The following is a 24,770-nucleotide window of genomic DNA, read 5'->3' as shown; positions in this document are numbered from 1 at the left end:
AGCCGTGTCCCGGGCGCAGACTGGTATTCGGCTCTACTTCTTCCCGGCGAAGCCGGCTACCCGGCGAAGCGGGTATTCATTCTAGTAGAAAATATATCTATAAAGAATCTAGGTTGGCTTTAATACAGTCTTTCCTTCTCAACTAACGAATGAAATCTAAATCTTTAAACTGCTAAAAAATCGGGCATGACCCGTAGGTACCCTGGCGACCTAGCTTACTCTCCAAAACAAAACCTAAGTCCTAATCTGCAGGAAAAATTGGGCAGGGGTTCGGGGCCTGGACAAAATCGAGCGACGCTGCTCTATCACTGCTCGTTGGTAACCGAGTGAACAGCGCACACTGTGGGACTGGAGCTGCGATTTGAGGACTTAATCTATAAGGGCAGGCACTAAGGCACAAAACCACACGCAACTCCGGAAAGACACTGTTGAGCAGATGGCATAGGTTCCCGCACCTTTTGCCCAACTCAATGTATCATTCGGGGAGGAGGGAGGGAGGGAGGGAGAGGGAGAGAGAACTCAGAACTCAGAACTTTATTACATAAGGATAAAGGTTTTAGGCTTAGCCTAATCTTCCAACCTGTCCTTGTAACATATACAGAGAATAATTGTAAACAAAAGCAAATACTGCGCACATACCTCATCAAAGTATTAAACTAATAAAACATCAGAATAATGGTCGAGTATAAACATAAAAAAATATTGGACTCACAAAGTCATATAAAACAAAACCAGACACAAACAAACGTAAATGTTTTTTAAAATTTCTTAAAAAAGTACAGCAATGTATTGCCGAACAGGGCCATATACAGGCAGCTAAAGTTTCAAGAAGAAGGGGGAGGGGGACGAGGGATTACACATTCAGAGTAACTACATATACAATATTTAAAAAACAAACAAACACTTAAGAGCATTGCATACATTATCCGAGTACACAATGGAAACTAAACATCAGGGGCAGTTTATAGTGTGATCAAATGTGTGTGCAACTGCCTTTTAAAGGCCTTTAAGGATGCGGATCGTTTGATTTCTATTGGCAAAGAATTCCACAGAGATGATCCTGAAAAAGCTAAGCTGGATTTATAAAGATCTATACGAGGAATTGGAGGAAGTAAATTTTGAGACCCATACCTCTTCGTAACATGTGTAAAATAGGATTGCACATAACTGGGCACATCACCATGAACTAATTAATACATAAAGACAGCCTTATTGTATGCAAGGTGGTTTTTTAGGGGAAGGAAATTAAGGCTGTTTAACTTCATTTCTGTAGACATGTGCGATTCATACAGGATAAGTTTTGCAGCACGACGGTACAAAGAATTGAGTTTCAATAAGTGAACATCACTGCAGCCATCCCACAATGTCGAAGCAAAATTAATATGAGGCATTATATGAGCATGAACGAACATTTTTAATGTTTCAGATTTGGCATAATGTTTGAGTTTTGACAACAAATACAAATTCCTTAATAACACTTTGCAGAGGTTGCTTATGTGTGTTTGCCTTTTCATTTCTTCATCGACAGTTACCGTACTTTCCGGGTCATAAGGCGCGACTTTTTTCCTCGAGTTCGACCCCTGCGTCTTGTATAACGAAGCGTCTAATCCGTGTATGAAATACGAAAAAAATCAAAGAGACCGCCTGAGTACCAGTCAAACAACTTGTGATAATGCATGTTTCAGCTACTAGGTACTGCCCTGGCCAAGTTTCCTCGAGCTCTCAAGCCACCCAGCTATCACAATGCCTGCCTTTGATCTGGCCGCACACACAGAGCACACATAATTATTTCCACTCTGTTAAACTCGGTCACTGACCGGTCACTGACCCGGTGCAGGAAGTACTTCCTCTCTCAGATATGACAGGGGAACCACCTCTCATGGCAAAAACTGGGTCATTGACCCCTGGGAAGAAGGTCGTGTCTATAAACAAGGCCACCCAGCTATCACAATGTCTTTGATCTCGCGGCACACACAGAGTTCGACTCTGTTAAACTCGGTCACTGACCGGTCACTGACCCCGAAGCAGGAAGTGTTTCCTCTCTCAGATATGACAGGAACCACCTCTCATGGCAAAAACTGGGTCATTGACCCCTGGGAAGAAGGTCGTGTCTATAAACAATGGACCTGGCTTTGATCTCGCCGGCTTATTTTCATTCTTCGACTACCGGTATACTTTTTCAATTTTGGTGCGCCCTATCGGCCCCCTGCGTCCAATGGGTGACTGGATTACAATTTTTTTTTAAAAGAAGGGGGTGCGTCTTAGATAACGAAGCGCCTTGTCACCCGGAAAGTACGGTACACCAAGTATGCGATGTTCTTTAACTTGCTGTATTTGAGTTGTACCTAAGGACAGTTGTAATTTAAGAGGACTTATCTGATGCTTTTGTCTTGTGGTAATAACAATAAGAGAGAGAGAGAGAGAGAGAGAGAAAGAGAGAGAGAGAGAGAGAGAGAGAGAGAGAGAGAGAGAGAGAGAGAGAGAGAGAGAGAGAGAGAGAGTATGCGTTAGTGAGTATAGCAGCAGGAAACGTCAAGCCTAGTAATCAACAAACTAAAGAAGGGGGTGGAAAACGAAAGAGAGGGTAAACAGAACACGCCCCTCTTCACTGAACCTTCATAAAAACTGACTGTAAAACTTAACAAAGATGGTCCTAAAACAAAAAGGGAGGTTATGTGTTGTATCAAAAACGATGTGATTAAAACATTACAAGAAAAGGTAGGGCAGAGAAGATCCTAAAATCTCCAAATCGAATCATTTTCTATAGCTACATGGGGGGTAAAGTCCAGTTGCGGGAGGGGAGGGGGGACTAGAATAAAGGCCCCTCTGTGGTCAGTCGCTTCCCAGGGCCAGCCAAGCTCGCCTCAGCAACACATGTGAAAGTAATTAACTCGCTCGGTACCGGAGTTTTGCTAAGGAATAGAGTAAAACTCCAATATGGCTGCACAAAAGTTGTCAGCTTAAAATGACCTACTTTCTCTGCTCAACGCACGGGCTATTCGTACTGTATCTCCTCTTGTACACTTACAAGGCTCCTATGGGGAAAATAAGAGATACCAAAAAAATGTATGTGCACTGCACTTTTCTCCACACATTTCTGTGTTTGCATCTGTCTGTCTGTATATGTCTGGTTTTTTGACTCACATGCGAAGCAAAAGTGAGTCTATGTACTCACCCGAGTCGTCCGTCCGTCCGTCCGTCCGTCCGGACGTCCGGAAAACTTTAACGTTGGATATTTCTTGGACACTATTCAGTCTATCAGTACCAAATTTGGCAAGATGGTGTATGATGACAAGGCCCCAAAAAACATACATAGCATCTTGACCTTGCTTCAAGGTCAAGGTTGCAGGGGCCATAAATGTTGTCTAAAAAACAGCTATTTTTCACATTTTTCCCATTTTCTCTGAAGTTTTTGAGATTGAATACCTCATCTATATATGATATATAGGGCAAAGTAAGCCCCATCTTTTGATACCAGTTTGGTTTACCTTGCTTCAAGGTCAAGGTCACAGGAGCTCTTCAAAGTTGGATTGGATACATATTTTGAAGTGACCTTGACCCTGAACTATGGAAGATAACTGTTTCAAACTTAAAAATTATGTGGGGCACATGTTATGCTTTCATCATGAGACACATTTGGTCACATATGATCAAGGTCAAGGTCACTTTGACCCTTATGAAATGTGACCAAAATAAGGTAGTGAACCACTAAAAGTGACCATATCTCATGGTAGAAAGAGCCAATAAGCACCATTGTACTTCCTATGTCTTGAATTAACAGCTTTGTGTTGCATGACCTTGGATGACCTTGACCTTGGGTCAAGGTCACATGTATTTTGGTAGGAAAAATGTGTAAAGCAGTTCTTAGTGTATGATGTCATTGCCAGGTTTAGTTATTTGACCTTGACCCTGAAGGTCAAGGTCATGTAAAGGTCAAGGTCAAGCATGTGAGTCGTATGGGCTTTGCTCTTCTTGTTTCTCTGTCTGTCGGCATGTCGGGGAAGGAGTTCTTCCTAAATCTGTTCATAGAACGTAGCCAGTAATCAGCCTAACTCCAAAGTACTTGATGTCCAACGCAGAACACAATACACAATAAGCCTTAAACAATCAGGCTGACTCCAAAGTACTTGATGTTCTCACATACAGAGTGGCCAAGGTGGTGGCCCCCAAGAAGGAGAAGCTGAGGGGTGCAGAGAAAGAGCTGGCAGAGGCCATGGCCTCGCTGGAGAAGAAGCGCGCCTCGCTGCGAGAGGTGCAGGACAAGCTGAACAAGCTGCAGGAGACCCTGGAATCCAACAAAGCCAAGAAGGCCGAGCTGGAGAACCAGGTGGACCTCTGCACCAAGAAGTTGGAGCGTGCTGAGCAGCTCATCGGCGGACTGGGTGGAGAGAAGGACAGGTAAGTGTGGGTGGTATGGGTAGATAGAAAGGTGGAAGGACAGGTAAGTGTGGGTGGTATGGGTAGATAGAAAGGTGGAAGGACAGGTAAGTGTGGGTGGTATGGGTAGATAGAAAGGTGGAAGGACAGGTAAGTGTGGGTGGTATGGGTAGATAGAAAGGTGGAAGGACAGGTAAGTGTGGGTGGTATGGGTAGATAGAAAGGTGGAAGGACAGGTAAGTGTGGGTGGTATGGGTAGATAGAAAGGTGGAAGGACAGGTAAGTGTGGGTGGTATGGGTAGATAGAAAGGTGGAAGGACAGGTAAGTGTGGGTGGTATGGGTAGATAGAAAGGTGGAAGGACAGGTAAGTGTGGGTGGTATGGGTAGATAGAAAGGTGGAAGGACAGGTAAGTGTGGGTGGTATGGGTAGATAGAAAGGTGGAAGGACAGGTAAGTGTGGGTGGTATGGGTAGATAGAAAGGTTTTTGAATAGAGTGGAACCCCCTTTTCAAATCTTTAAAGATCTGAGAAAATCAAGTCTTAAAAAGGAAGGGGTATTAACATCGGGATAAATGTTACAGATGTAATGAACAGAAAATGTGAAAAGTGGAGGCCTTACATAAGTTGCAAGTCTTGAGTTGGAGGGTCTTAAAGGGAGTGTCCCCTGTGGCAGAAGACAGGCTGCTTTACCTGAAAAAGTAGGCGCATATAAACCTTTGATTTGCAACGGAAGTGAAAAACAATTCAGTGAAATGATTAGGCAGTTGTTACACTGGATGTTTCAAAGGGTTTCTCTTGAAACAAATTGCAAAACAGGAAATAAGAGTCCAATTTGGGTTTCACCCCAATGTACATGTGTATGCAATGACAGATAAGATTAGTGGAAGAAGTGAAGATAAGTGTGAGTATGATCATGTTCCAGATGGCAAGACGCTGCTCGTGAGCTCAGCAAGGTGTACATCAACTTGACAGGTGACGTGCTGGTGTCGTCTGGAATCGTCGCCTACCTTGGTGCCTTCACCTCCGCCTTTAGACAGGTGAGGTTATCATATTATCTCTGCCCTTGCACAAAGTGCTTTCCTTGGTGCCTTCACCTCCGCCTTTAGACAGGTGAGGTTATCATATTATCTCTGCCCTTGCACAAAGTGCACTCCTTGGTGCCTTCACCTCCGCCTTTAGACAGGTGAGGTTATCATATTATCTCTGCCCTTGCACAAAGTGCACTCCTTGGTGCCTTCACCTCCGCCTTTAGACAGGTGAGGTTATCATATTATCTCTGCCCTTGCACAAAGTGCACTCCTTGGTGCCTTCACCTCCGCCTTTAGACAGGTGAGGTTATCATATTATCTCTGCCCTTGCACAAAGTGCACTCCTTGGTGCCTTCACCTCCGCCTTTAGACAGGTGAGGTTATCATATTATCTCTGCCCTTGCACAAAGTGCACTCCTTGGTGCCTTCACCTCCGCCTTTAGACAGGTGAGGTTATCATATTATCTCTGCCCTTGCACAAAGTGCACTCCTTGGTGCCTTCACCTCCGCCTTTAGACAGGTGAGGTTATCATATTATCTCTGCCCTTGCACAAAGTGCACTCCTTGGTGCCTTCACCTCCGCCTTTAGACAGGTGAGGTTATCATATTATCTCTGCCCTTGCACAAAGTGCACTCCTTGGTGCCTTCACCTCCGCCTTTAGACAGGTGAGGTTATCATATTATCTCTGCCCTTGCACAAAGTGCACTCCTTGGTGCCTTCACCTCCGCCTTTAGACAGGTGAGGTTATCATATTATCTCTGCCCTTGCACAAAGTGCACTCTCTGCCAGGACAGTGGACCCCAACTCCCTTTTTGACTCACATGCGAAGCAAAAGTGAGTCTATGTACTCACCCGAGTCGTCCGTCCGTCCGTCCGTCCGTCCCGGCGTCCGTCCGTCCGTCCGGAAAACTTTAACGTTGGATTTTCTTGGACACTATTAAGTCTATCAACACCTGATGTGGCCTGATGGTGTATGGTTACAAGATCTCAAAAAACATGTGCGACAACTTAACCTCACTTCAAGTTCAAGGTCACAGGGGCCGTAATTGTTGTCTTAAAAACGACCATTTTTCTCATTTTCGCATTTTTTTCTGAAGTTATCGAGAATGGCAACCTTAGCTATGTATGCTATACAGGGCAATGTAAGCCCTATCTTTGGACACCAGTTTGGTTGACCTTGCTTCAAGGTCAAGGTCGCAAGGGTCCTTTAAAGTTGGATTGTATACATAGTTTGAAGTGACCTTGACCTTGAACTATGGAAGGTAACTCTTCCAAATCTACATATGTGTGAGGGAAATACATTATACTTACAAAAGTGAGTCTATATACTCACCGACATCGTCCGCCTGTCCTTCCGGGCGTCCGGCGTCCGTCCCCCCCGTCCGTCTGTGAAACCTTTAACATTGTATATTTCTTGGACACTATTAAGTCTATCAACACCAATTGTGGCCTGATGGTGTATGGTTACAAGATCTTCAGAAACATGTTTGGCAACTTGACCTCACTTCAAGGTCAAGGTCACAGGGGCCATAATTGTTGTCTTAAAAACGATTGTTTTTCACATTTTCACAGTTTTTTCTGAAGTTATTGAGAATGGCAACCTGAGCTATGTATGCTATACAGGGCAAAGTAAGCCCTATCTTTGGACACCAGTTTGGTTGACTTTGCTTCAAGGTCAAGGTCGCAAGGGTCCTTCAAAGTTGAAATGTATATATTTTGAAGTGACCTTGACCTTGAACTATTGAAAATAACTCTTCCAATACTACATATGTGTGAGGGAAATACATTATATTTTCATACTAACTCACGTTAGGTTACATATCTTCAAGTTCCAAGTTTTCTGTAATTATTTTCTTTACTGAATAAATATTGTTTTTCTCAGTTTTATTGTAAAATTATTGTAAAATTATTCTGAAAGAAAGATCAAGGTCTGTTCAGCATGTGAGTTGTGTGGGCTTTGCCCTTCTTGTTAAAACCATGAAACATCTGAGAACATTTGGTTTTGACAGACACGAAGTCTTCAAATGGAGTTCAGTTTACAGCAAGCTAGATGCTGAGTGTTTCAGGTGCTGAGTGTTTCAGATGCTGAGTGTTTCAGATGCTGAGTGTTTCAGATGCTGAGTGTTTCAGATGCTGAGTGTTTCAGATGCTGAGTGTTTCAGATGCTGAGTGTTACCAATGCTGAGTGTTACAGATGCTGAGTGTTACCGATGCTGAGTGTTTCAGATGCTGAGTGTTACCGATGCTGAGTGTTAGAGATGCTGTGTGTTTCAGATGCTGAGTGTTTCAGATGCTGAGTGTTAGAGATGCTGAGTGTTTCAGATGCTGAGTGTTTCAGATGCTGAGTGTTTCAGATGCTGAGTGTTTCAGATGCTGAGTGTTACAGATGCTGAGTGTTACCGATGCTGAGTGTTACCGATGCTGAGTGTTTCAGATGCTGAGTGTTTCAGATGCTGAGTGTTACCGATGCTGAGTGTTACAGATGCTGAGTGTTTCAGATGCTGAGTGTTTCAGATGCTGAGTGTTAGAGATGCTGAGTGTTTCAGATGCTGAGTGTTTCAGATGCTGAGTGTTACCGATGCTGAGTGTTTCAGATGCTGAGTGTTACCGATGCTGAGTGTTACCGATGCTGAGTGTTTCAGATGCTGAGTGTTTCAGATGCTGAGTGTTTCAGATGCTGAGTGTTTCAGATGCTGAGTGTTACAGATGCTGAGTGTTTCAGATGCTGAGTGTTACAGATGCTGAGTGTTACAGATGCTGAGTGTTACAGATGCTGAGTGTTTCAGGTCATTTGTTTTAATTTGAGTGCAGAGCTACGAGTCCTAGCCAAGTTCAAAAGAACCTGGATTAAGGGCATTTAAGATGAACGATGAATTGGGGAGGAAGAAAGAATATAGTGGGTGAAAAACATGGAGATTTGAAGTTTTGTTTTGTTTGTGTGTGTTATTTAACTCTCATTCACAGCCTGAAACTTGGCATAGGAAGAAGCTGTGGTGGGTCTACATGAAAAGACAGATCTTTTCATGTTAACACATTGCCTTCTGTATAATCATGAGGTAAAGAAAGCTTTGTAAGAAATCATATTGGCTGTATACAACCCTCAAGACAACAGTCCGTTCTCTTAATCATCTGTTCCTGTGTCTTGTTGCAGGATGGAGGGGCAGAGTGGCTGAAAACAGTGGTGGCCCAGGGCCTGCCTTGCTCTAATGACTTCTCTCTCATTAACACGCTGGGTGAGCCTGTCAAGATCCGTGCCTGGAACATTGCTGGTTTGCCCACCGACGCCTTCTCCACTGAGAACGGCATCATCATCAGGTCAGTGAGCCATCTGATGAAAGGTTGATGGTTTTAAGTGTTCAGGATGAAAGTAGGATTGATGGACTAGAAATGTGAGCAGTGATAGATAGATGAACCAAACAGAACGCAACAGAAAAGTGCTAAAGAAAACCCAAACAAACTAAAATCAGCAACCATCTAATAACTCAAATGGAGCAAAAATGATGGTCGTTGTCAGTGGTTAATGAGAAAAGGTACTTGGGATATGCCGTCTCTTTCACCGTGCTGATTTTGACACAGAGCTAGGGAAACAAGAGGCAGTGGTTGAGAAGATACCAAGATGCAAGGTTTTGCCAATCAGCAGTTAAAAGTGTGAGGATAACCTTGATACAACTTCAAGAATTGGGTCAATACTATAATAATAATAATAATAATAATAATAATAATAATAAATGAGCATTTATATAGCGCAACATCATAACTTTACAATTATGCTCTTTGCGCTTGACACATTTAAAATTAAAACACAGTTATACAAGCATTTACATCTACATTCATAGTCAGCAACGCTTAATTAAAAACATACACCATCAAACATACATACAAAAGATTCTTCCACTAACTAAGTAATAAAAACATGAATAAAATAGGTACAGTAGTCCCTTCCATTTCCGGCCCTTTCGTGGGCGTGAACCTACCCGGAGCGGCCAGCTTTCCCATGACTAATGAGTTTTCCTTCTATAATTGACTCTTAATGGCCGTTAACCTGTCTGACGCGGTCAACGGTCACTGATTTTTGCCCTAAGGTGCCCCTCTTACTCGACAGGAGCGGCCACTTAACGGCCACTTGTCACTTTCGCGGGCGAGCGCCTGTGGTGTGTGTGTGTGTGTGTGTGTGTGTGTGTTGTGTGCACAGACGGCACAGCACGAGCAGACGACATGAATACTTACGCATGCGCAAACTGTAAATACAGACATGCGCATACATGTACATTTACGGCAGTCACTTCCGGATCGATCACAGCTGATGTGAGTTTGAAACACTTGTTTATCTGACACTCAAATGCATATATAATAATCCAAACAACACACATAGAAACATACGAAACAATAGCTTAGCCAGGACGATCGAGTTAAACACGCAAATAATTAAGATGTATAAACGAAAGCAAAACTAACAGAGACAATGAATCGGCGGCTCGTGGATGATCGCTTTCTTTTCTTCATGAAAACTTGATCGTGTTTTTGGGGTTTTTTTGGAGGAGGAGGGGGCCTGTAATGAACGGCCACCTGATATTTGCGGTCACCTTTGCAATGACTAATGGGTGACCGGATATGGCAGGTACTACTGTAGTGAATAACAAGGAAATACCAGCTGAATACCTGTAATCAAACAGAACATGTTATCAACAATGCTGAAAACAGTCCTAGATGTTTATACATTATCACTAAAACAACAAATACACTACATGTAGCCTACTGATGGACTGAGAAAACAAAATCAGGGGTTGTATTTCTTGAAGAGGTGCGTTTTAAGTGCTCGTTTGAATGCTTGGGGTGACTGAGAGTGGCGGATGTGAAAGGGGAGAGAATTCCATAGTGCAACTGCAACTTTTGAGTAGATCATTAACAAAGTGGCTATAATATACAGCTGCCATTAGGGTCATGGTCAGAATCACCATGGTGACGTGAACAATTTGTGTTTCAGCAACTCTCGTCGCTGGCCCCTGATGATTGACCCCCAGGGCCAGGCCAACAAGTGGATCAAGTACATGGAGAAAGCCAATAACCTGCACGTCATCAAGCTGTCTGACTCTGACTTTGTGCGCACCCTGGAGAACTGCATCCAGTTTGGCACACCGGTACTCTTGTGTTTCTCTCTTTTGTTTGCTGAAAATAATGTCTGAGCTTTGTTGCGAAATGTTTCATTGAAATATTAGAAGACACTTCTTCTGGCCCATTGGATATTTTATGCACTTGATTTAACTTTCTAGGTCATAATTTGTTGAGGCGCTTACATTTGTTCCAGCTTGTCTTGTGAGATGAACTTGGATTTTTGCGCTCATGTTTTTGTGTAAGTGTCTTGGACCCTGAACATGCTGTGCAGCTGACTTTCCCTTTCTCCTTTTAGTTTTAAAACACTTTCCTGAATGTGTTGTGTGAATTGGTATCCACTTGCACTTGAACAAAACATAACACAAATGTTTGTTCTTGTCCTTTCAGGTGTTGCTGGAGAACATCGGAGAGGAGTTGGACCCCATCCTGGAGTCGCTGCTGCTGAAGCAGACGTTCAAGCAGGGTGGCAGTCTCTGCATCAAGCTGGGAGACTCCACCATCGAATACTCCCAGGACTTCAAGTTCTACATCACCACCAAGCTGCGCAACCCACACTACTTGCCTGAAACCTCCGTCAAGGTAGGCGCTGTTGTAAAGCTTCAGGGGTTAGTAATAGTAACAGTGGTAATGTAGCCAAGCGCAAGACTCGCTAATAATTCATCGGAATGTTTTTCTATCATTTGTGTTTTGTATGAGTTTTGCCGATCGCTGTATGTTTTGTGTAATGTCTTTATCTGTTCTAACTTTGAAATGCACATGTGCATCGGTCACCTGTAGATCGTAAATGCTCATAGCTGTCTGTGTCCATCCACCTGAGGCTAGTCTTTGATTCCTTTCAAGTCAAGCCGCCTCTTCGAGAGAGAGACGGGTAGCTCTTGCATTTTTCAGCCTAATGAAATGAGACGTTGATAGATGGCTTGTGTTTAGATGTAGTGTGACTTGCATGAAGCGTGTTTCTTTCACTGTGATAATCTGATGACCTCAGGTGACACTGCTGAACTTCATGATCACCCCAGAGGGTCTGCAGGACCAGCTGCTGGGTATTGTGGTGGCCAAGGAACGACCCGAGCTGGAGGAGGAGAAGAATGCCCTCATTCTGCAGAGCGCTGAAAACAAGAGGTCAGCTTTTTGCTCACTTGATACAGACAGTCTTTTTATGGGGTTAAGTAAATTGATGTTACAATTTTCTCCGATGTGTTTGCATTACGGAAAGCTGAAGAAGATTGAGACTGACACTTGTGTTTGTATTACAGACAGCTGAAGGAGATTGAGGACAAGATCCTGGAAGTCCTGTCCAGCTCAGAGGGCAACATCCTCGAGGACGAGACGGCCATCAAGGTGCTGTCCTCCTCCAAGAAGCTGGCCAACGAGATCGCTGAGAAGCAGGCCATCGCTGAAGAGACAGAGAAGAAGATTGACGAGGCTCGTATGGGCTACACCAAGATCGCCGTGCACAGCACCATCCTGTTCTTCTCCATCGCTGACCTGGCCAACATCGAGCCCATGTACCAGTACTCCCTCAACTGGTTCATTAACCTGTTCAACCTGTCCATTGAGAATGCTGAGAAGTCGGACGACCTGGAGGTGCGCCTTGGCTACCTGCACAACCACTTCACCTACTCCCTGTACTGCAACGTCTGCATGTCCCTCTTTGAGAAGGACAAGGTGGGTTTGGAGACTGGAATAGCTGAGTCTTGTAGCAGTTTCTGTCCATGCTTTCTTGGCCATCATGAGGTTTTGTCTGCTGTGTCCGCCTTTTGAGAGATGAGAGGGTGCGGAGTATGCAGTAGCTAAGTGATGTACAGGAATTGAGTTATGGGCGTACTTACAGGTAGAGATAAATGAACACGTACTGTGGTTCTTGTGAACACATACAGTGATATGCTTTGTTATTTACATCTCTTTTTTGTGTGTTAGGTCTTTCTCTTATGGCAGTTTTAACAGTGTCTGCAAGATCTGTTATGTAAAACCAAATGCTTACACAAGGAGAACCTCCAGGGTTAGGTTCTACTGATCTTTGTTGCGAGCCTGGCAATTCAGATGGCAAGGATACATTTTATGCTGATATACTTTAGGAGAGCACAGGCAAAAAATAAATGTTCAGTGCGGTCAGTTATAAGCTGAAATAGTCAGTGATGGTATCGGCAAAACTAGACTGGTTACATTTTAAATATTCTTTTAGGTCTTCCAAGTTTTTGCCCCTCACTATCAGTTGTTACATTGGCTAGATGTTTGATATTCTTTTAGATCTTCAAGTTTTGACCCCCTTTATTTATTTATGTTACATTGGTAAGATGTTAGATCTTTCTGATCTTTACTTTTTGACCCTCCTTGTTACATTTAGTCAAGTTTTGACCACATGTTTTAACATAGAGGGGGAATCGAGACGAGGGTCGTGGTGTATGTGTGTCTGTGTGTGTGTGTGTAGAGCGATTCAGAGTAAACTACTGGACCGATCTTTATAAAATTTTACATGAGAGTTCCTGGGTATGATATCCCCAGACGTTTTTTTCTTTTTTTTTTTATAAATGTGACCCTCCACCACGAAATGAGTCGCATGTCACCTTTTCATGTTTTTCATATTTTTACATTTTCTTAAAGAGTTTTTTATTCTCTATCCAGTGGTAAAAACCGTTTTAGAAAAGAGTGAACACTTTTTGAGTTATAAGCCTGTGACTATGGTGACCCTCACACTGTTACTAGACACCCCCCGGACTTATATTATGCCTAGCGCAGAACCGCGCGAGGTGACATGCGACTCATTTCGTGGTGGAGGGTCACAAATGTCTTTGATGACGTCATATCCGGCTTTTTGTAAAAGTTGAGGCGGCACTGTCACACCCTCATTTTTCAATAAAATTGATTGAAATTTTGGCCAAGCAATCTTCGACAAAGGCCGGACTTTGGTATTGCATTTCAGCTTGGAGGCTTAAAAATTAATTTATGACTTTGGTCATTAACCCCTTCACTGCCCACCCCGTATGTATTACGTGGTCATTTTCGGTTTGTCGTACGCCCATAACCGTACCTAGTACGTGGGATTTGCGTCAGCAACATGTCAGGACATTTCTGAAAACTAAATGGGAGGTAACCACTGTCCAAGTTCTTGTATGGGGTTCTAAACACAGTTCTTTCCCATTGACCGTTCGGATAAGTTACTACCACGTGTTGAAAACTTTGTTAGACTTGTAGAACCATAGATAGAATTCACAATGGCGGCCGAAAGTCGGACCTCAACTCGTAGACCTGTTTTCAAGCGATACAGTGTTCTTGAAGCTCTACAAGAAGTGATTTATGGATTACCACACAGAAGAATACTTTTATGGGCTGTAATGTGAAAACCTGATGTTTGACACCAGTTTTAGCAGTGTTTTTGTGTGGTTTTACGTCCGTCGCGATATAACCTTGAATGATTGAAAACGACGTTAAACACCAAATAAAGAAAGAAAGAAATGGTTTTACGTGCTGCAATGTGTGTGTGTAAGTCCGGAAACAGTAGTTTTTGACAAAAATGGTCATTATATAAATTGTTACTATAACAATCACAAACAAAGTCCAATGATCATGTCAGCACATAATAGCCAAGGGTATAAGCAAAACACATGCCAAAGATCTAAGAGATATCTCAATAAATGATCGAGCAGTGAACAAATTAGTGAACCTACCGAAGAAAGCGAAATTTTGCCCTGGCACACAGCAATACCAAAATGCTGTTATGCTGTGGCAGTGAAGAGGTTAAAAATCTGAAAATTGTAATTAAAATTATTTTTTTCAAAACGATCCAAAATTACGTTAATTTTATTCTTCATCATTTTCTGATTCCAAAAACATATAAAATGTTATATTCAAATTTAAAACAAGCTCTGAAAATTAAAAATATAAAAATTATGATTAAAATAAAATGTCCGAAATTGATATAAAAACAATTTCATCTTATTCCTTGTTGGTTTCTCATTCCAAAGACATATAGATATGATATGTTTGGATTAAAAACACGCTCAGAAAGTTAAAACGAAGATAGGCACAGAAAAGTGTACCCCCCGCGGGTTAGGGGGAGTCCCATATTGGTTGGGACGAGAAAGAATTTACCCGATGCTGCCCAGCATGTCGTAAGAGGCGACTAACGGATTCTGTGTTAAGTGTTTCTTGTATAGAATATAGTCAATTTTTGTAAAGATTTTAGTCAAGCAGTATGTAAGAAATGTTAAGATTCTCCCAGTAAGGTAATATATTGTACTACGTTGCAAGCCCCTGGAGCAAATTTTTGATTAGTGCTTTTGTGAACAAGAAACAATTGACAAGTGGCTCTATCCCATCTCCCCCCTTCCCCCGTCGCGATATAACCTTCGTGGTTGAAAACGATGTTAAACACCAAATAAAGAAAGAAAGACAGAAAAGTGTGCTATCCCGCTGAGCGCGACCATTACCGCACTATTCTGGCTTGTCAATTTCACTGCCTTTGCCACGAGCGGTGGACTGACGAAACTACAAGTATGCGGTCTTGGTGAAAAAATGCAGTGCGTTCAGTTTTATTCTGTGAGTTCGACAGCTTGACTAAATGTATTAATTTCGCCTTACGCGACTTGTTGTGTTGTTACATTAGTCCGATGTTATTCTTTCAGATCTTCAAGTGTTTGACTGGCCTTTTCTTTGTGTCCATTTCAGCTGCTGTTCTCCTTCTTGCTGTGCGTGAACATCCTGAAGCACAGGCAGGAGGTGGACGAGGATGAGTGGCGCTTCCTGCTGACCGGAGGCATCGGTCTGGAGAACCCCCACTCCAACCCGACCACCTGGCTGCCCGTCAAGTCCTGGGACGAGCTGTGCCGTCTGGACGACTTTCCCAATGTCAAGAACATCCGCAAGAAGTTCATGGGCCAGAAAGATCAGTGGAAGGTCATCTATGATAGCATGGTGAGTTTTCTATTTTGATAACAAAAAAATTTAATCTCACTTGGACTGAAATGAAATGTTGCTTTTAGTTGCTTTTTATATTGAAAGTGTATGTTAGATCCGTGAAAGATAACTTTTTCTTTTGAGTACATTTGTATTTTTGTTTTGGTTAACATGGGACAAGAGTTGCAGAGCTATTTGAAGCCAAGAGCCTGAAAGTGCTGGAAAAAAAAGGCACCCTCAATCTCTGTCTAGATTCATCAGAGAGAAATCATTCACACTTACTAACTTACTACCCTTCCCTTCAAACTTATTTTCGACAGTTGTACTTGGTGCATCAAACTTGACCGGGCTACAGTGGTACCTCTCTATAACCACTTTGGATATGTAACTGAAATTCGGTCGTTATATGGAGGGGTCATAACATGGAGGATTGTTTTGTTATGTCGGGGTCCGTCAATGATCCGGAATGACATTGGCGGTTTGATTGATGCCGCCCACAAAGTAATGTTTTTCTTTCCTTAAACGATTATGGTAACCTGTTTTCTATTCAATTAATTACCCACACAGTTATCTTGCTTGTTTAATGAAGCCCCGTAACTACTCGTGGGTTAAGGTTTGAAATAAACAAACTGAGGTCGAACGAAAGCATGCGGTCCCAAAACATGCAAATCGATGTCGATACCAGCTACTAATCATAGTCATACGATACCCAGCAACTAACCATAGTCATACGATACCCAGCAACTAACCATAGTCATACGATACCCAGCAACTAATCATAGTCATACGATACCCAGCAACTAATCATAGTCATACGATACCAGCTACTAATCATAGTCATACGATACCCAGCAACGATTTGGTTAAAGACAAAGAAAAGTGTCCCAAATGCAAGGAACAAAACGAATAAGAACCGCGGCAGTGTGTTGAAACTGATGTAAAATTGTAGCCAAAAGCGTCACGATGAAACTTGACTCACTCATTCAAGGGACAACTGCACTACGGACTATCCACAGAGTTGAGTAATTTAGGACACTCCACTGCTCACCTTCAAACTTCACTGACGGGATTCTGAGGAGAATTTATTGATTCAAACGAACGCGTGGTTGTATATCGCGTCATTCGGTCACGGATCGGGGAAAACCAAGAACAGTTCCAGATTTCAAAGCCCATGTTCGTCGGCCGCCATTGTTAGCTAGACCGAAAATGTTTACACGCGCTTTGCATACGTACATCGCAAAATGTCATGACGTCACCACAACTTTCGGTTTTGGTTCGATGTTCGAATTACTTTCATAACGTTTCTGTAACTTTGTGTGTTTAAAAGGTAGGAGTTCTTTGCAAAATGAAGCAGACATCTTGCGAATGACCTTTGTCTATTCAAAATAAAGTAATGAACTGAAATAGAAACCAAAAACCATGGCTTCAGCCGTTTGCGTGCCGAAGTGATGTTGTACACGGACAGGATTTCAGCACGTGTTTGTGTCCGTATCGCTTACTCACTCGACTGGAGATATAAGTTAGAGTAAACCAAACCCGTGATAATTTTTGGAAAAGTCGTTATAAGTCCACGTATGGACGGTCGTATGTCGTACCAGAGAGGTGGACGTAATATGGAGGTGAGAGATACTAAGACAAAGAAGGAGAAAAAATCTGTCGGAGAAAAGTCGGTCGTAATATTGAGGGACCCGTAAAAGAGAGGGGTGGTAAAGGGAGGTACCACTGTATTGATAACGCGTCTTTATATTTCACTAGACTGGTTACCACTTCTTTCACTTCTCCTCTTATTTGCACCAGTGTTGTTGTTTTTTGATAGAATATACAGACGGGCGCTGTGGCCTGGTGGTAAGACGTCGGCCTCTTAATCGGAAGGTCGAGGGTTCAAATCCCTGCCATGGCCGCCTGGTGGGTTAAGTGTGGAGATTTTTCCGATCTCCCAGGTCAACTTATGTGCAGACCTGCTAGTGGCTTATCCCCCTTCGTGTGTACACGCAAGCACAAGACCAAGTGCGCACGGAAAAGATCCTGTAATCCATGTCAGAGTTCGGTGGGTTATAGAAACACTAAAATACCCAGCATGCTTCCTCCGAAAGCGGCGTATGGCTGCCTAAATGGCGGGGTAAAAACTGTCATACACGTAAAATTCCACTCGTGCAAAAACACGAGTGTACGTGGGAGTTTCAGCCCACGAACGCAGAAGAAGAAGAAGATAGAATATACATGCAGTGTTTTAATGTTTTTGTTTGTCTTTCTTCCCCAGGAACCACACCATGAAACGTTCCCTGGCGAGTGGCAGGTGCGCTTGCAGAGCTTCCAGCGTCTTCTCGTCCTCCGATGTCTGCGGCCGGATAAGGTTAGTGTTTTATTCCCCTCTGTGCATATCAGGGTCTGTCTCAGGCTTATTGGTTTGAGATTAATGTGACTCAGGCTGATGGTTCACAATTTCTGTTTGGTTCAACATGTGAGTTATTGTGCTTTGCAGCTTTTGGTGTGGGTTATGGGTGTGGAGAGGGGTGGGGGTGGTGGGAATGTAAGCTTTACAGATTACTCTATGCCTTTATTGTGTTTTTGTGTGTGTGTGTGTGAGTGTGTGTTTGTGTTGTCGTGGTATACAAAGCTGCTTCCATGTTTGTTGTCTTTATTTTTTCATTGAGGTGTTGCCATGCCATGATTTCACTCCTGAATAGTCTCCTGTCCGCTCAGCCGACCTTCCCCTTGACCCTGCTTGTGACCTCGATGTTTGATGCCCCCGCAAGGGGCACAGTACTCTCTAAGCACCCAAAACCTCAAAGAGAGATAACTGGCGGAAACCTTCCTATTGTAGTCTCCTGTCCGCCCAGCCGACCTTCCCCTTGACCCTGCTTGTGACCTCGATGTTTGATGCCCTCGCAAGGGGCACGGTACTCTGTAAGCACCCAAAACCTCAAAGAGATAACTGGCGGAAACCTTCCTATTGATCCACATCATAAGCAGTTGTGTGACAAACTCTCTGTTCTTCTTTCTGCAGGTTATTCCGGCCGTTCAGGAGTTTGTTACAGAGAAGATTGGCAAGAAGTTCATCGAGCCGCCGCCTTTTGACTTGCCCAAAGCCTTCGGAGACAGCAACTGCTGTGCTCCTCTACTGTTTGTGCTCTCCCCCGGTGGAGACCCCATGGCTGCACTCCTCAAGTTTGCTGATGATCAGGTGAGGGACAGTGGAGAGCCCCAAGAGAAGGGGTGATGCCAGTACAGGGGTGATGCCAGTACAGGGGTGATGCCAGTACAGGGGTGATGCCAGTACAGGGGTGATGCCAGTACAGGGGTGATGCCAGTACAGGTGTGATGCCAGGACAGGGGAACCCTGTGTTCAAGACACCTTCATTTCAGGCTTTAAACCTTTCAGACCTGCTTTTCTCAGATTGTCAACGTCTTGAAATGGAGGGAGTCTTACAATGTAGGAATCGATGAACAGAACATTTGGGGAAAAAGATGAGCTCTTTAAGGGGGAGAAGCGTTTTCCCCAAAGAATACAAAGATGTTTTCAAGCAGTTTGTTCATTCAAAACTCAAGTAGGACAGACCCTTTATCCCGCAGGAATGCAGAAGTATAAATACAGAGGCTTGACTTTTTGTTCCTGTTTCTTTATCAGGGTTTTGGAGGAGCCAAGTTTGACTCGCTGTCACTGGGTCAAGGTCAAGGCCCCATTGCCCTGAAGATGATAGAGAAAGGAGTGAAGGAAGGAACCTGGGTCATGCTACAGAACTGCCATCTGGCCGCGTCATGGATGCCCACTATGGAAAAAATCTGTGAGGTGAGCTGACTGTGTTGCCATGTGATGAAGGTACAGTCGAACCTGCTGTGGCGACATACCTCTCGATAAAGATCGCTGCCCACATTGACTGCCCTAAACAGATTTTCTCGGATCAAGTTTGAGCTTGGCTGACCTGTGACCTTCAATGACATTGACATGGCTTTGGTGGACTTCTCAGAACTAATTACCACCGTTTGATCCTTCCGTGAATGCTTGTATGTTTACGTTTTAATTTTTTTTTTATTATGTCATTGTAGCTATTTATGGAAACAGAAAAGCAGTAGCTAACATTCACGTCTGTGACTGCAGGAGTTCAACCCAGAGCAGACACACCCTGATTTCCGCCTGTGGCTGACCAGCTACCCCTCCAATACCTTCCCCGTCGCCATTCTGCAGAACGGTGTCAAAATGACCAACGAACCGCCGAAGGGGCTGCGTTTCAACGTCATGAGATCCTACACCAACGACCCTATCAACGACCCAGAGTTCTTCACTGGATGCAAGCAGCCTGTGAGTTTCATGAAAGGATTTTTTTCTCTCTCTCTCTCTCTCTCTCTCTTTATGTATAAAGCTGTCTATAAGGACGCCCCAACATATCTTATACAACTCTTCAAATCATCTCCGTCATATTATTCAAACACTCAAAATAACCTTGCCTTGTCAAGGCCCCGCATCGATTTGTTTAAAACTAGTTTTTCTTATTCTGGTGCGTTCCTTTGGAATTCACTACCTGTAAATATTAGGTCATGTCTGTCATTATCTTCTAACGACTAAGTCGGTGTACAATTTGTGCGAGTGTGTGTGAGGGTGCGTAAAAGAGAAAATGTATAATATGGTTCCACAAGCACACTAATGTTTGTTATACTTTTCCCTACATGATTGTGTTTTATTTGATTTCTTTTTTTATTCTTCATACTTGTTCTTCGTTTCATGTGTGTATTATAGTAGGAACTAGCAGTAAGAAAGGACCATATGAACCTAATGCTATCATCCCTCGGTAATAAAGTTTTCGAGTTCGACTTCTCTTTCTCTTTCTCTCTCTCTCTTTTTCTCTCTCTCTCTCTCTCTCTCTCTCTCTCTCTCTCTCTCTCTCTCTCTCTCCCTCCCTCCCTCCCTCCCTCCCTCCCTCCCTCCCTCCCTCTCTCTCTCTCTCTCTCTCTCTCTCTCTCTCTCTCTCTCTCTCTCTCTCTCTCTCTCTCTCTCTCTACTGCAGAATCATATATTTACTTTACGACCTTGAAAGATTTTTTCTGTAGCTTATGAGGAGAGGAAAGCTTTTCCAAGACCTCAGCTGTAACTATGATTACATGAACTGAACCAATGTGTATACATCCTTCTGACAAGTACAATGGTGTTTACTGGTTTTCAATATAGTCTGTACATGCAATTTACACTTGCAGCTTTCTGTGAAAATGAAATCAGAGAAATTCCAGTGTAAAGGCATGGGAAGTAATAAAACAAACAACTAAAAACAAGAAAAGTAATGTTTGGTTGTAAAGAGGCTGTACATACAGACAGGGTTTCTGATTTGTTCTTGTTGCTTGCAAAATACTATTTGTATACCGCAAGACTGAAAGACATGCTGCCACACATTGATGTTTTTACGAAAATTGTACAACAACGATTTAGAATAGAAAGATATAACGCCTTCATTAGTGGCAATATTCAACAATTTACTGCTGATTGGAACAAGTACAAGGATCATTTTTGATTGACCCTGTTTTGTTTGTTGTTAGTTTTTTTTCCGTTTTTTTTCCTCCTATTACACGTGTCCAAAGCCCGTTTTGTTGACTCACATGCGAAGCAAAAGTGAGTCTATGTACTCACCCGAGTCGTCCGTCCGTCCGTCCGTCCGTCCGTCCGGACGTCCGTCCGGAAAACTTTAACGTTGGATATTTCTTGGACACTATTCAGTCTATCAGTACCAAATTTGGCAAGATGGTGTATGATGACAAGGCCCCAAAAAACATACTTAGCATCTTGACCTTGCTTCAAGGTCAAGGTCGCAGGGGCCATAAATGTTGCCTAAAAAACAGCTATTTTTCACATTTTTCCCATTTTCTCTGAAGTTTTTGAGATTGAATACCTCACCTATATATGATATATAGGGCAAAGTAAGCCCCATCTTTTGATACCAGTTTGGTTTACCTTGCTTCAAGGTCAAGGTCACAGGAGCTCTTCAAAGTTGGATTGTATACATATTTTGAAGTGACCTTGACCCTGAACTATGGAAGATAACTGTTTCAAACTTAAAAATTATGTGGGGCACATGTTATGCTTTCATCATGAGACACATTTGGTCACATATGATCAAGGTCAAGGTCACTTTGACCCTAATGAAATGTGACCAAAATAAGGTAGTGAACCACTAAAAGTGACCATATCTCATGGTAGAAAGAGCCAATAAGCACCATTGTACTTCCTATGTCTTGAATTAACAGCTTTGTGTTGCATGACCTTGACCTTGGGTCAAGGTCACATGTATTTTGGTAGGAAAAATGTGTAAAGCATGTGAGTCGTATGGGCTTTGCCCTTCTTGTTTTAATTGAACCTGTACTCAATAACAATTACCTAGACCACCACCATCTCTCTCTCTCTCTGTCTGTCTGTGTCTGTCTCTGTCTCTGTCTCTCTCTCTCTCTCTCTCTCTCTCTCTCTCTCTCTCTCTCTCTCTCTCTCTCTCCTTTTCTCTCTCTGTGTCTCTCTCTCTCTCTCTCTCTCTCTCTCTCTCTCTCTCTCTCTCTCTCTCTCTCTCTCTCTCTCTCTCTCTCACACCCCTTACCTGTTGGCAAACCTTTACCCATATAAATGTATGTCTATTGTATACACGGGCCAATGTATATTTGTAAACTTGTCTTATGTATATAAAAAAAAGAAGGAAAAAACAAAAAACAAAAACAAAAGAAAAGTTAGTGTATGGAAAGTTTGATTTTAGACAGTTGAAACATTCACAAGTATGTCAAGGTAATGGGCTTTGAAGTGGATGGACATACACAAAATAAGGAGATGTACAGGGAAGGGAACAGCTCAAAGAGTACTTAGTTGTTAATAATCCTCTACATGATGGGGAGAGTTTCATTTTCAGCAAGATACTGTACAAAGAAAGCAGTGAAGACACATCCCTTCTTCTCTCTCCTCAGGTTAACTTCCACAGGATGCTGTATGGTCTGTGCTTCTTCCACGCCCTGGTGCAAGAGAGGCGCAAGTTCGGACCCCTGGGATGGAACATCCCCTACGAGTTCAACGAGACCGACCTGCGTATCAGCGTGCAGCAGCTGCAGATGTTCCTCAATGAGTATGAGGTGCGTATTGTGCCTGTCATACTGCGCTTATTCTGTTTTTCTGTCATATGTCAGATTATAAGTCTAAAGAGAAAACAAGGTAAGGCGAAATAACAACATTTAGTCAAGCTGTCGAACTCACAGAATGAAACTGAACGCACTGATTTTTTCACCAAGACCACATACTCATAGTTTCGTCAGTCCACCGCTCGTGGCAAAGGCAATGAAATCGACAAGCCATGCAGTAGTGGTCACTCTGAGCAGGATAACACGCTTTTCTGTATGTCTATTCTTTTTAGCTTACTGAGTTTGTTTTTAATCCAAACATATCATATCTATATGTTTTTGGAATCAGGGACCAACAAGGAATAAGATGAAATTGTTTTTAAATCGATTTCGGAAAATTAATTTTAATCATAATTTTCATATTTTTAATTTTCAGAGCTTGTTTGTAATCCAAATATAACATATGTATATGTTTTTGGAATCAGAAAATGACGAAGAATAAGATGAAATTATTTTTGGATCGTTTAATAAAAAAATAATTTTAATTACAAGTTTCCGATTTTTAATGACCAAACTCATTTATTAGTTTTTAAGCCACCAAGCTGAAATGCAATACCAAACTCCGGCCTTTGTCGAAGATTGCTTTGCCAAAATTTCAATCAATTTGATTGAAAAATGAGGGTGTGACAGTGCCGCCTCAACTTTTACAAAAAGCCGGATATGACGTCATCAAAGGTATTTATCGAAAAAAAAATAAAACAAACGTCCGAGGATATCATTCCCAGGAACTCTCATGTCAAATTTCATAAAGATCGGTCCAGTAGTTTAGTCTGAATCGCTCTACACACACACACTCACAGACAGACAGACACACACACACACACACACACACACACACACACACACACACACACACACACACACACACACACACACACACACACACACACACACCACGACACTATGTTAAAACATTTAGTCAAAACTTGACTAAATGTAAAAAGAAGCCCTATTCAAACACCCCTCACTGCCCCCAATGCCCCAAGGAGTCAGCAAACTACTCGCTGTGCATACTTTAAAAGAGCCAATATCATGTCTTTGCATGCCTCATGTTGATTGCAAAATCTGTGCACCAGCTACATCACCTATGGTCTCTGGTTGACATTCAACAGGAGGTGCAGTACGACGCCCTGCGCTATCTGACGGGAGAGTGTAACTATGGTGGCCGTGTGACTGACGACTGGGACCGACGCACACTGCGTACCATCCTGGCCAGGTTCTACTGCAACGAAATTGTGGAGCAGGACGTCTACTACTTTGATGACAGCAAGGTCTACTACGCTCCGCCTGAAGGAGATGTAAGTGGGCTTGAAGTGTTGAGGAATTGGCAGGGGGCTGAGTAGTTTTATTTCAGATACTACAGTCCTGAGACATTCTGCTTGCTGGCCTGCGTCCTGAGACATTCTGCTTGCTGGCCTGCGTCCTGAGACATTCTGCTTGCTGGCCTGCGTCCTGAGACATTCTGCTTGCTGGCCTGCGTCCTGAGACATTCTGCTTGCTGGCCTGCGTCCTGAGACATCCTGCTTGCTGGCCTGCGCGCAGAGACAATGTTTCCCTCTGTATCTTCACTCTCGCTTGCTGCAAACTCCCTCACGCGGAGGTTTTTTTTAGACAGGCCAGGCACTGGGTTTCCCTTGACTGTACTAGTATTTGTGAGGGTTTATGTTCTGTGCGCAGTTCTCTGGTTTTTTTGACGTAACTCTTCTGTGTATCTCCAGGTCAGATGTTTGGCTTAATTAGAAACGATACCAATTAAACAAACCAAGCGGACATCTCTTCTTGACCTTCTCTGCAAAAGTCAAATCTCTTTCTTCAAAAGTCAAATCTCTTTCTTCAAAAGTCAAATCTCTTTCTGCAAAAGTCAAATCTCTTTCTTCAAAAGTCAAATCTCTTTCTGCAAAAGTAAAATCTCTTTCTTCAAACGTCAAACGAACTTCAACAAAACACCACAACTTGATTAATGGAATCACATGAAACTTTTGTTGCAAAACATTACCAACAAATTTGAGAACAAAGTTTGTCTTGGTGACTTTGTCACAACAGTATTAGAAAGGTACTTATAGTTCACCTCCAGATGGAACGTATCGTTCACCACCAGATGGAACGTATAGTTCACCACCAGATGGAACGTATAGTTCACCACCAGATGGAACGTATCGTTCACCACCAGATGGAACGTATAGTTCACCACCAGATGGAACGTATCGTTCACCACCAGATG

General features: G+C 42.9%; 1 protein-coding gene across 9 annotated transcripts in view; it reads left to right on the top strand.

Annotated features, from left to right (window-relative positions):
- Positions 1-24,770, top strand: part of LOC138960338 (dynein axonemal heavy chain 7-like) — a 128,991-nt gene that overhangs the window by 80,930 nt on the left and 23,291 nt on the right. For all 9 annotated transcript variants that reach the window (XM_070332202.1, XM_070332208.1, XM_070332201.1 and 6 more), the window contains 14 exons: positions 4,147-4,398; positions 5,301-5,415; positions 8,559-8,722; positions 10,392-10,545; positions 10,907-11,098; positions 11,505-11,638; positions 11,773-12,184; positions 15,185-15,430; positions 17,673-17,765; positions 18,420-18,596; positions 19,041-19,202; positions 19,512-19,712; positions 22,343-22,504; positions 23,662-23,847. In XM_070332202.1, the coding sequence (XP_070188303.1) occupies positions 4,147-4,398; positions 5,301-5,415; positions 8,559-8,722; positions 10,392-10,545; positions 10,907-11,098; positions 11,505-11,638; positions 11,773-12,184; positions 15,185-15,430; positions 17,673-17,765; positions 18,420-18,596; positions 19,041-19,202; positions 19,512-19,712; positions 22,343-22,504; positions 23,662-23,847 (2,650 nt within the window). The remainder of the gene's footprint in view (positions 1-4,146; positions 4,399-5,300; positions 5,416-8,558; positions 8,723-10,391; positions 10,546-10,906; positions 11,099-11,504; positions 11,639-11,772; positions 12,185-15,184; positions 15,431-17,672; positions 17,766-18,419; positions 18,597-19,040; positions 19,203-19,511; positions 19,713-22,342; positions 22,505-23,661; positions 23,848-24,770) is intronic.

The sequence above is a fragment of the Littorina saxatilis genome, linkage group LG2 (genome assembly GCF_037325665.1).
Source record: "Littorina saxatilis isolate snail1 linkage group LG2, US_GU_Lsax_2.0, whole genome shotgun sequence".
Lineage (NCBI taxonomy): Eukaryota > Metazoa > Mollusca > Gastropoda > Littorinimorpha > Littorinidae > Littorina > Littorina saxatilis.
Note: the sequence above shows the minus strand (reverse complement) of the source record. Positions and strands in the feature narration are given on the sequence as shown.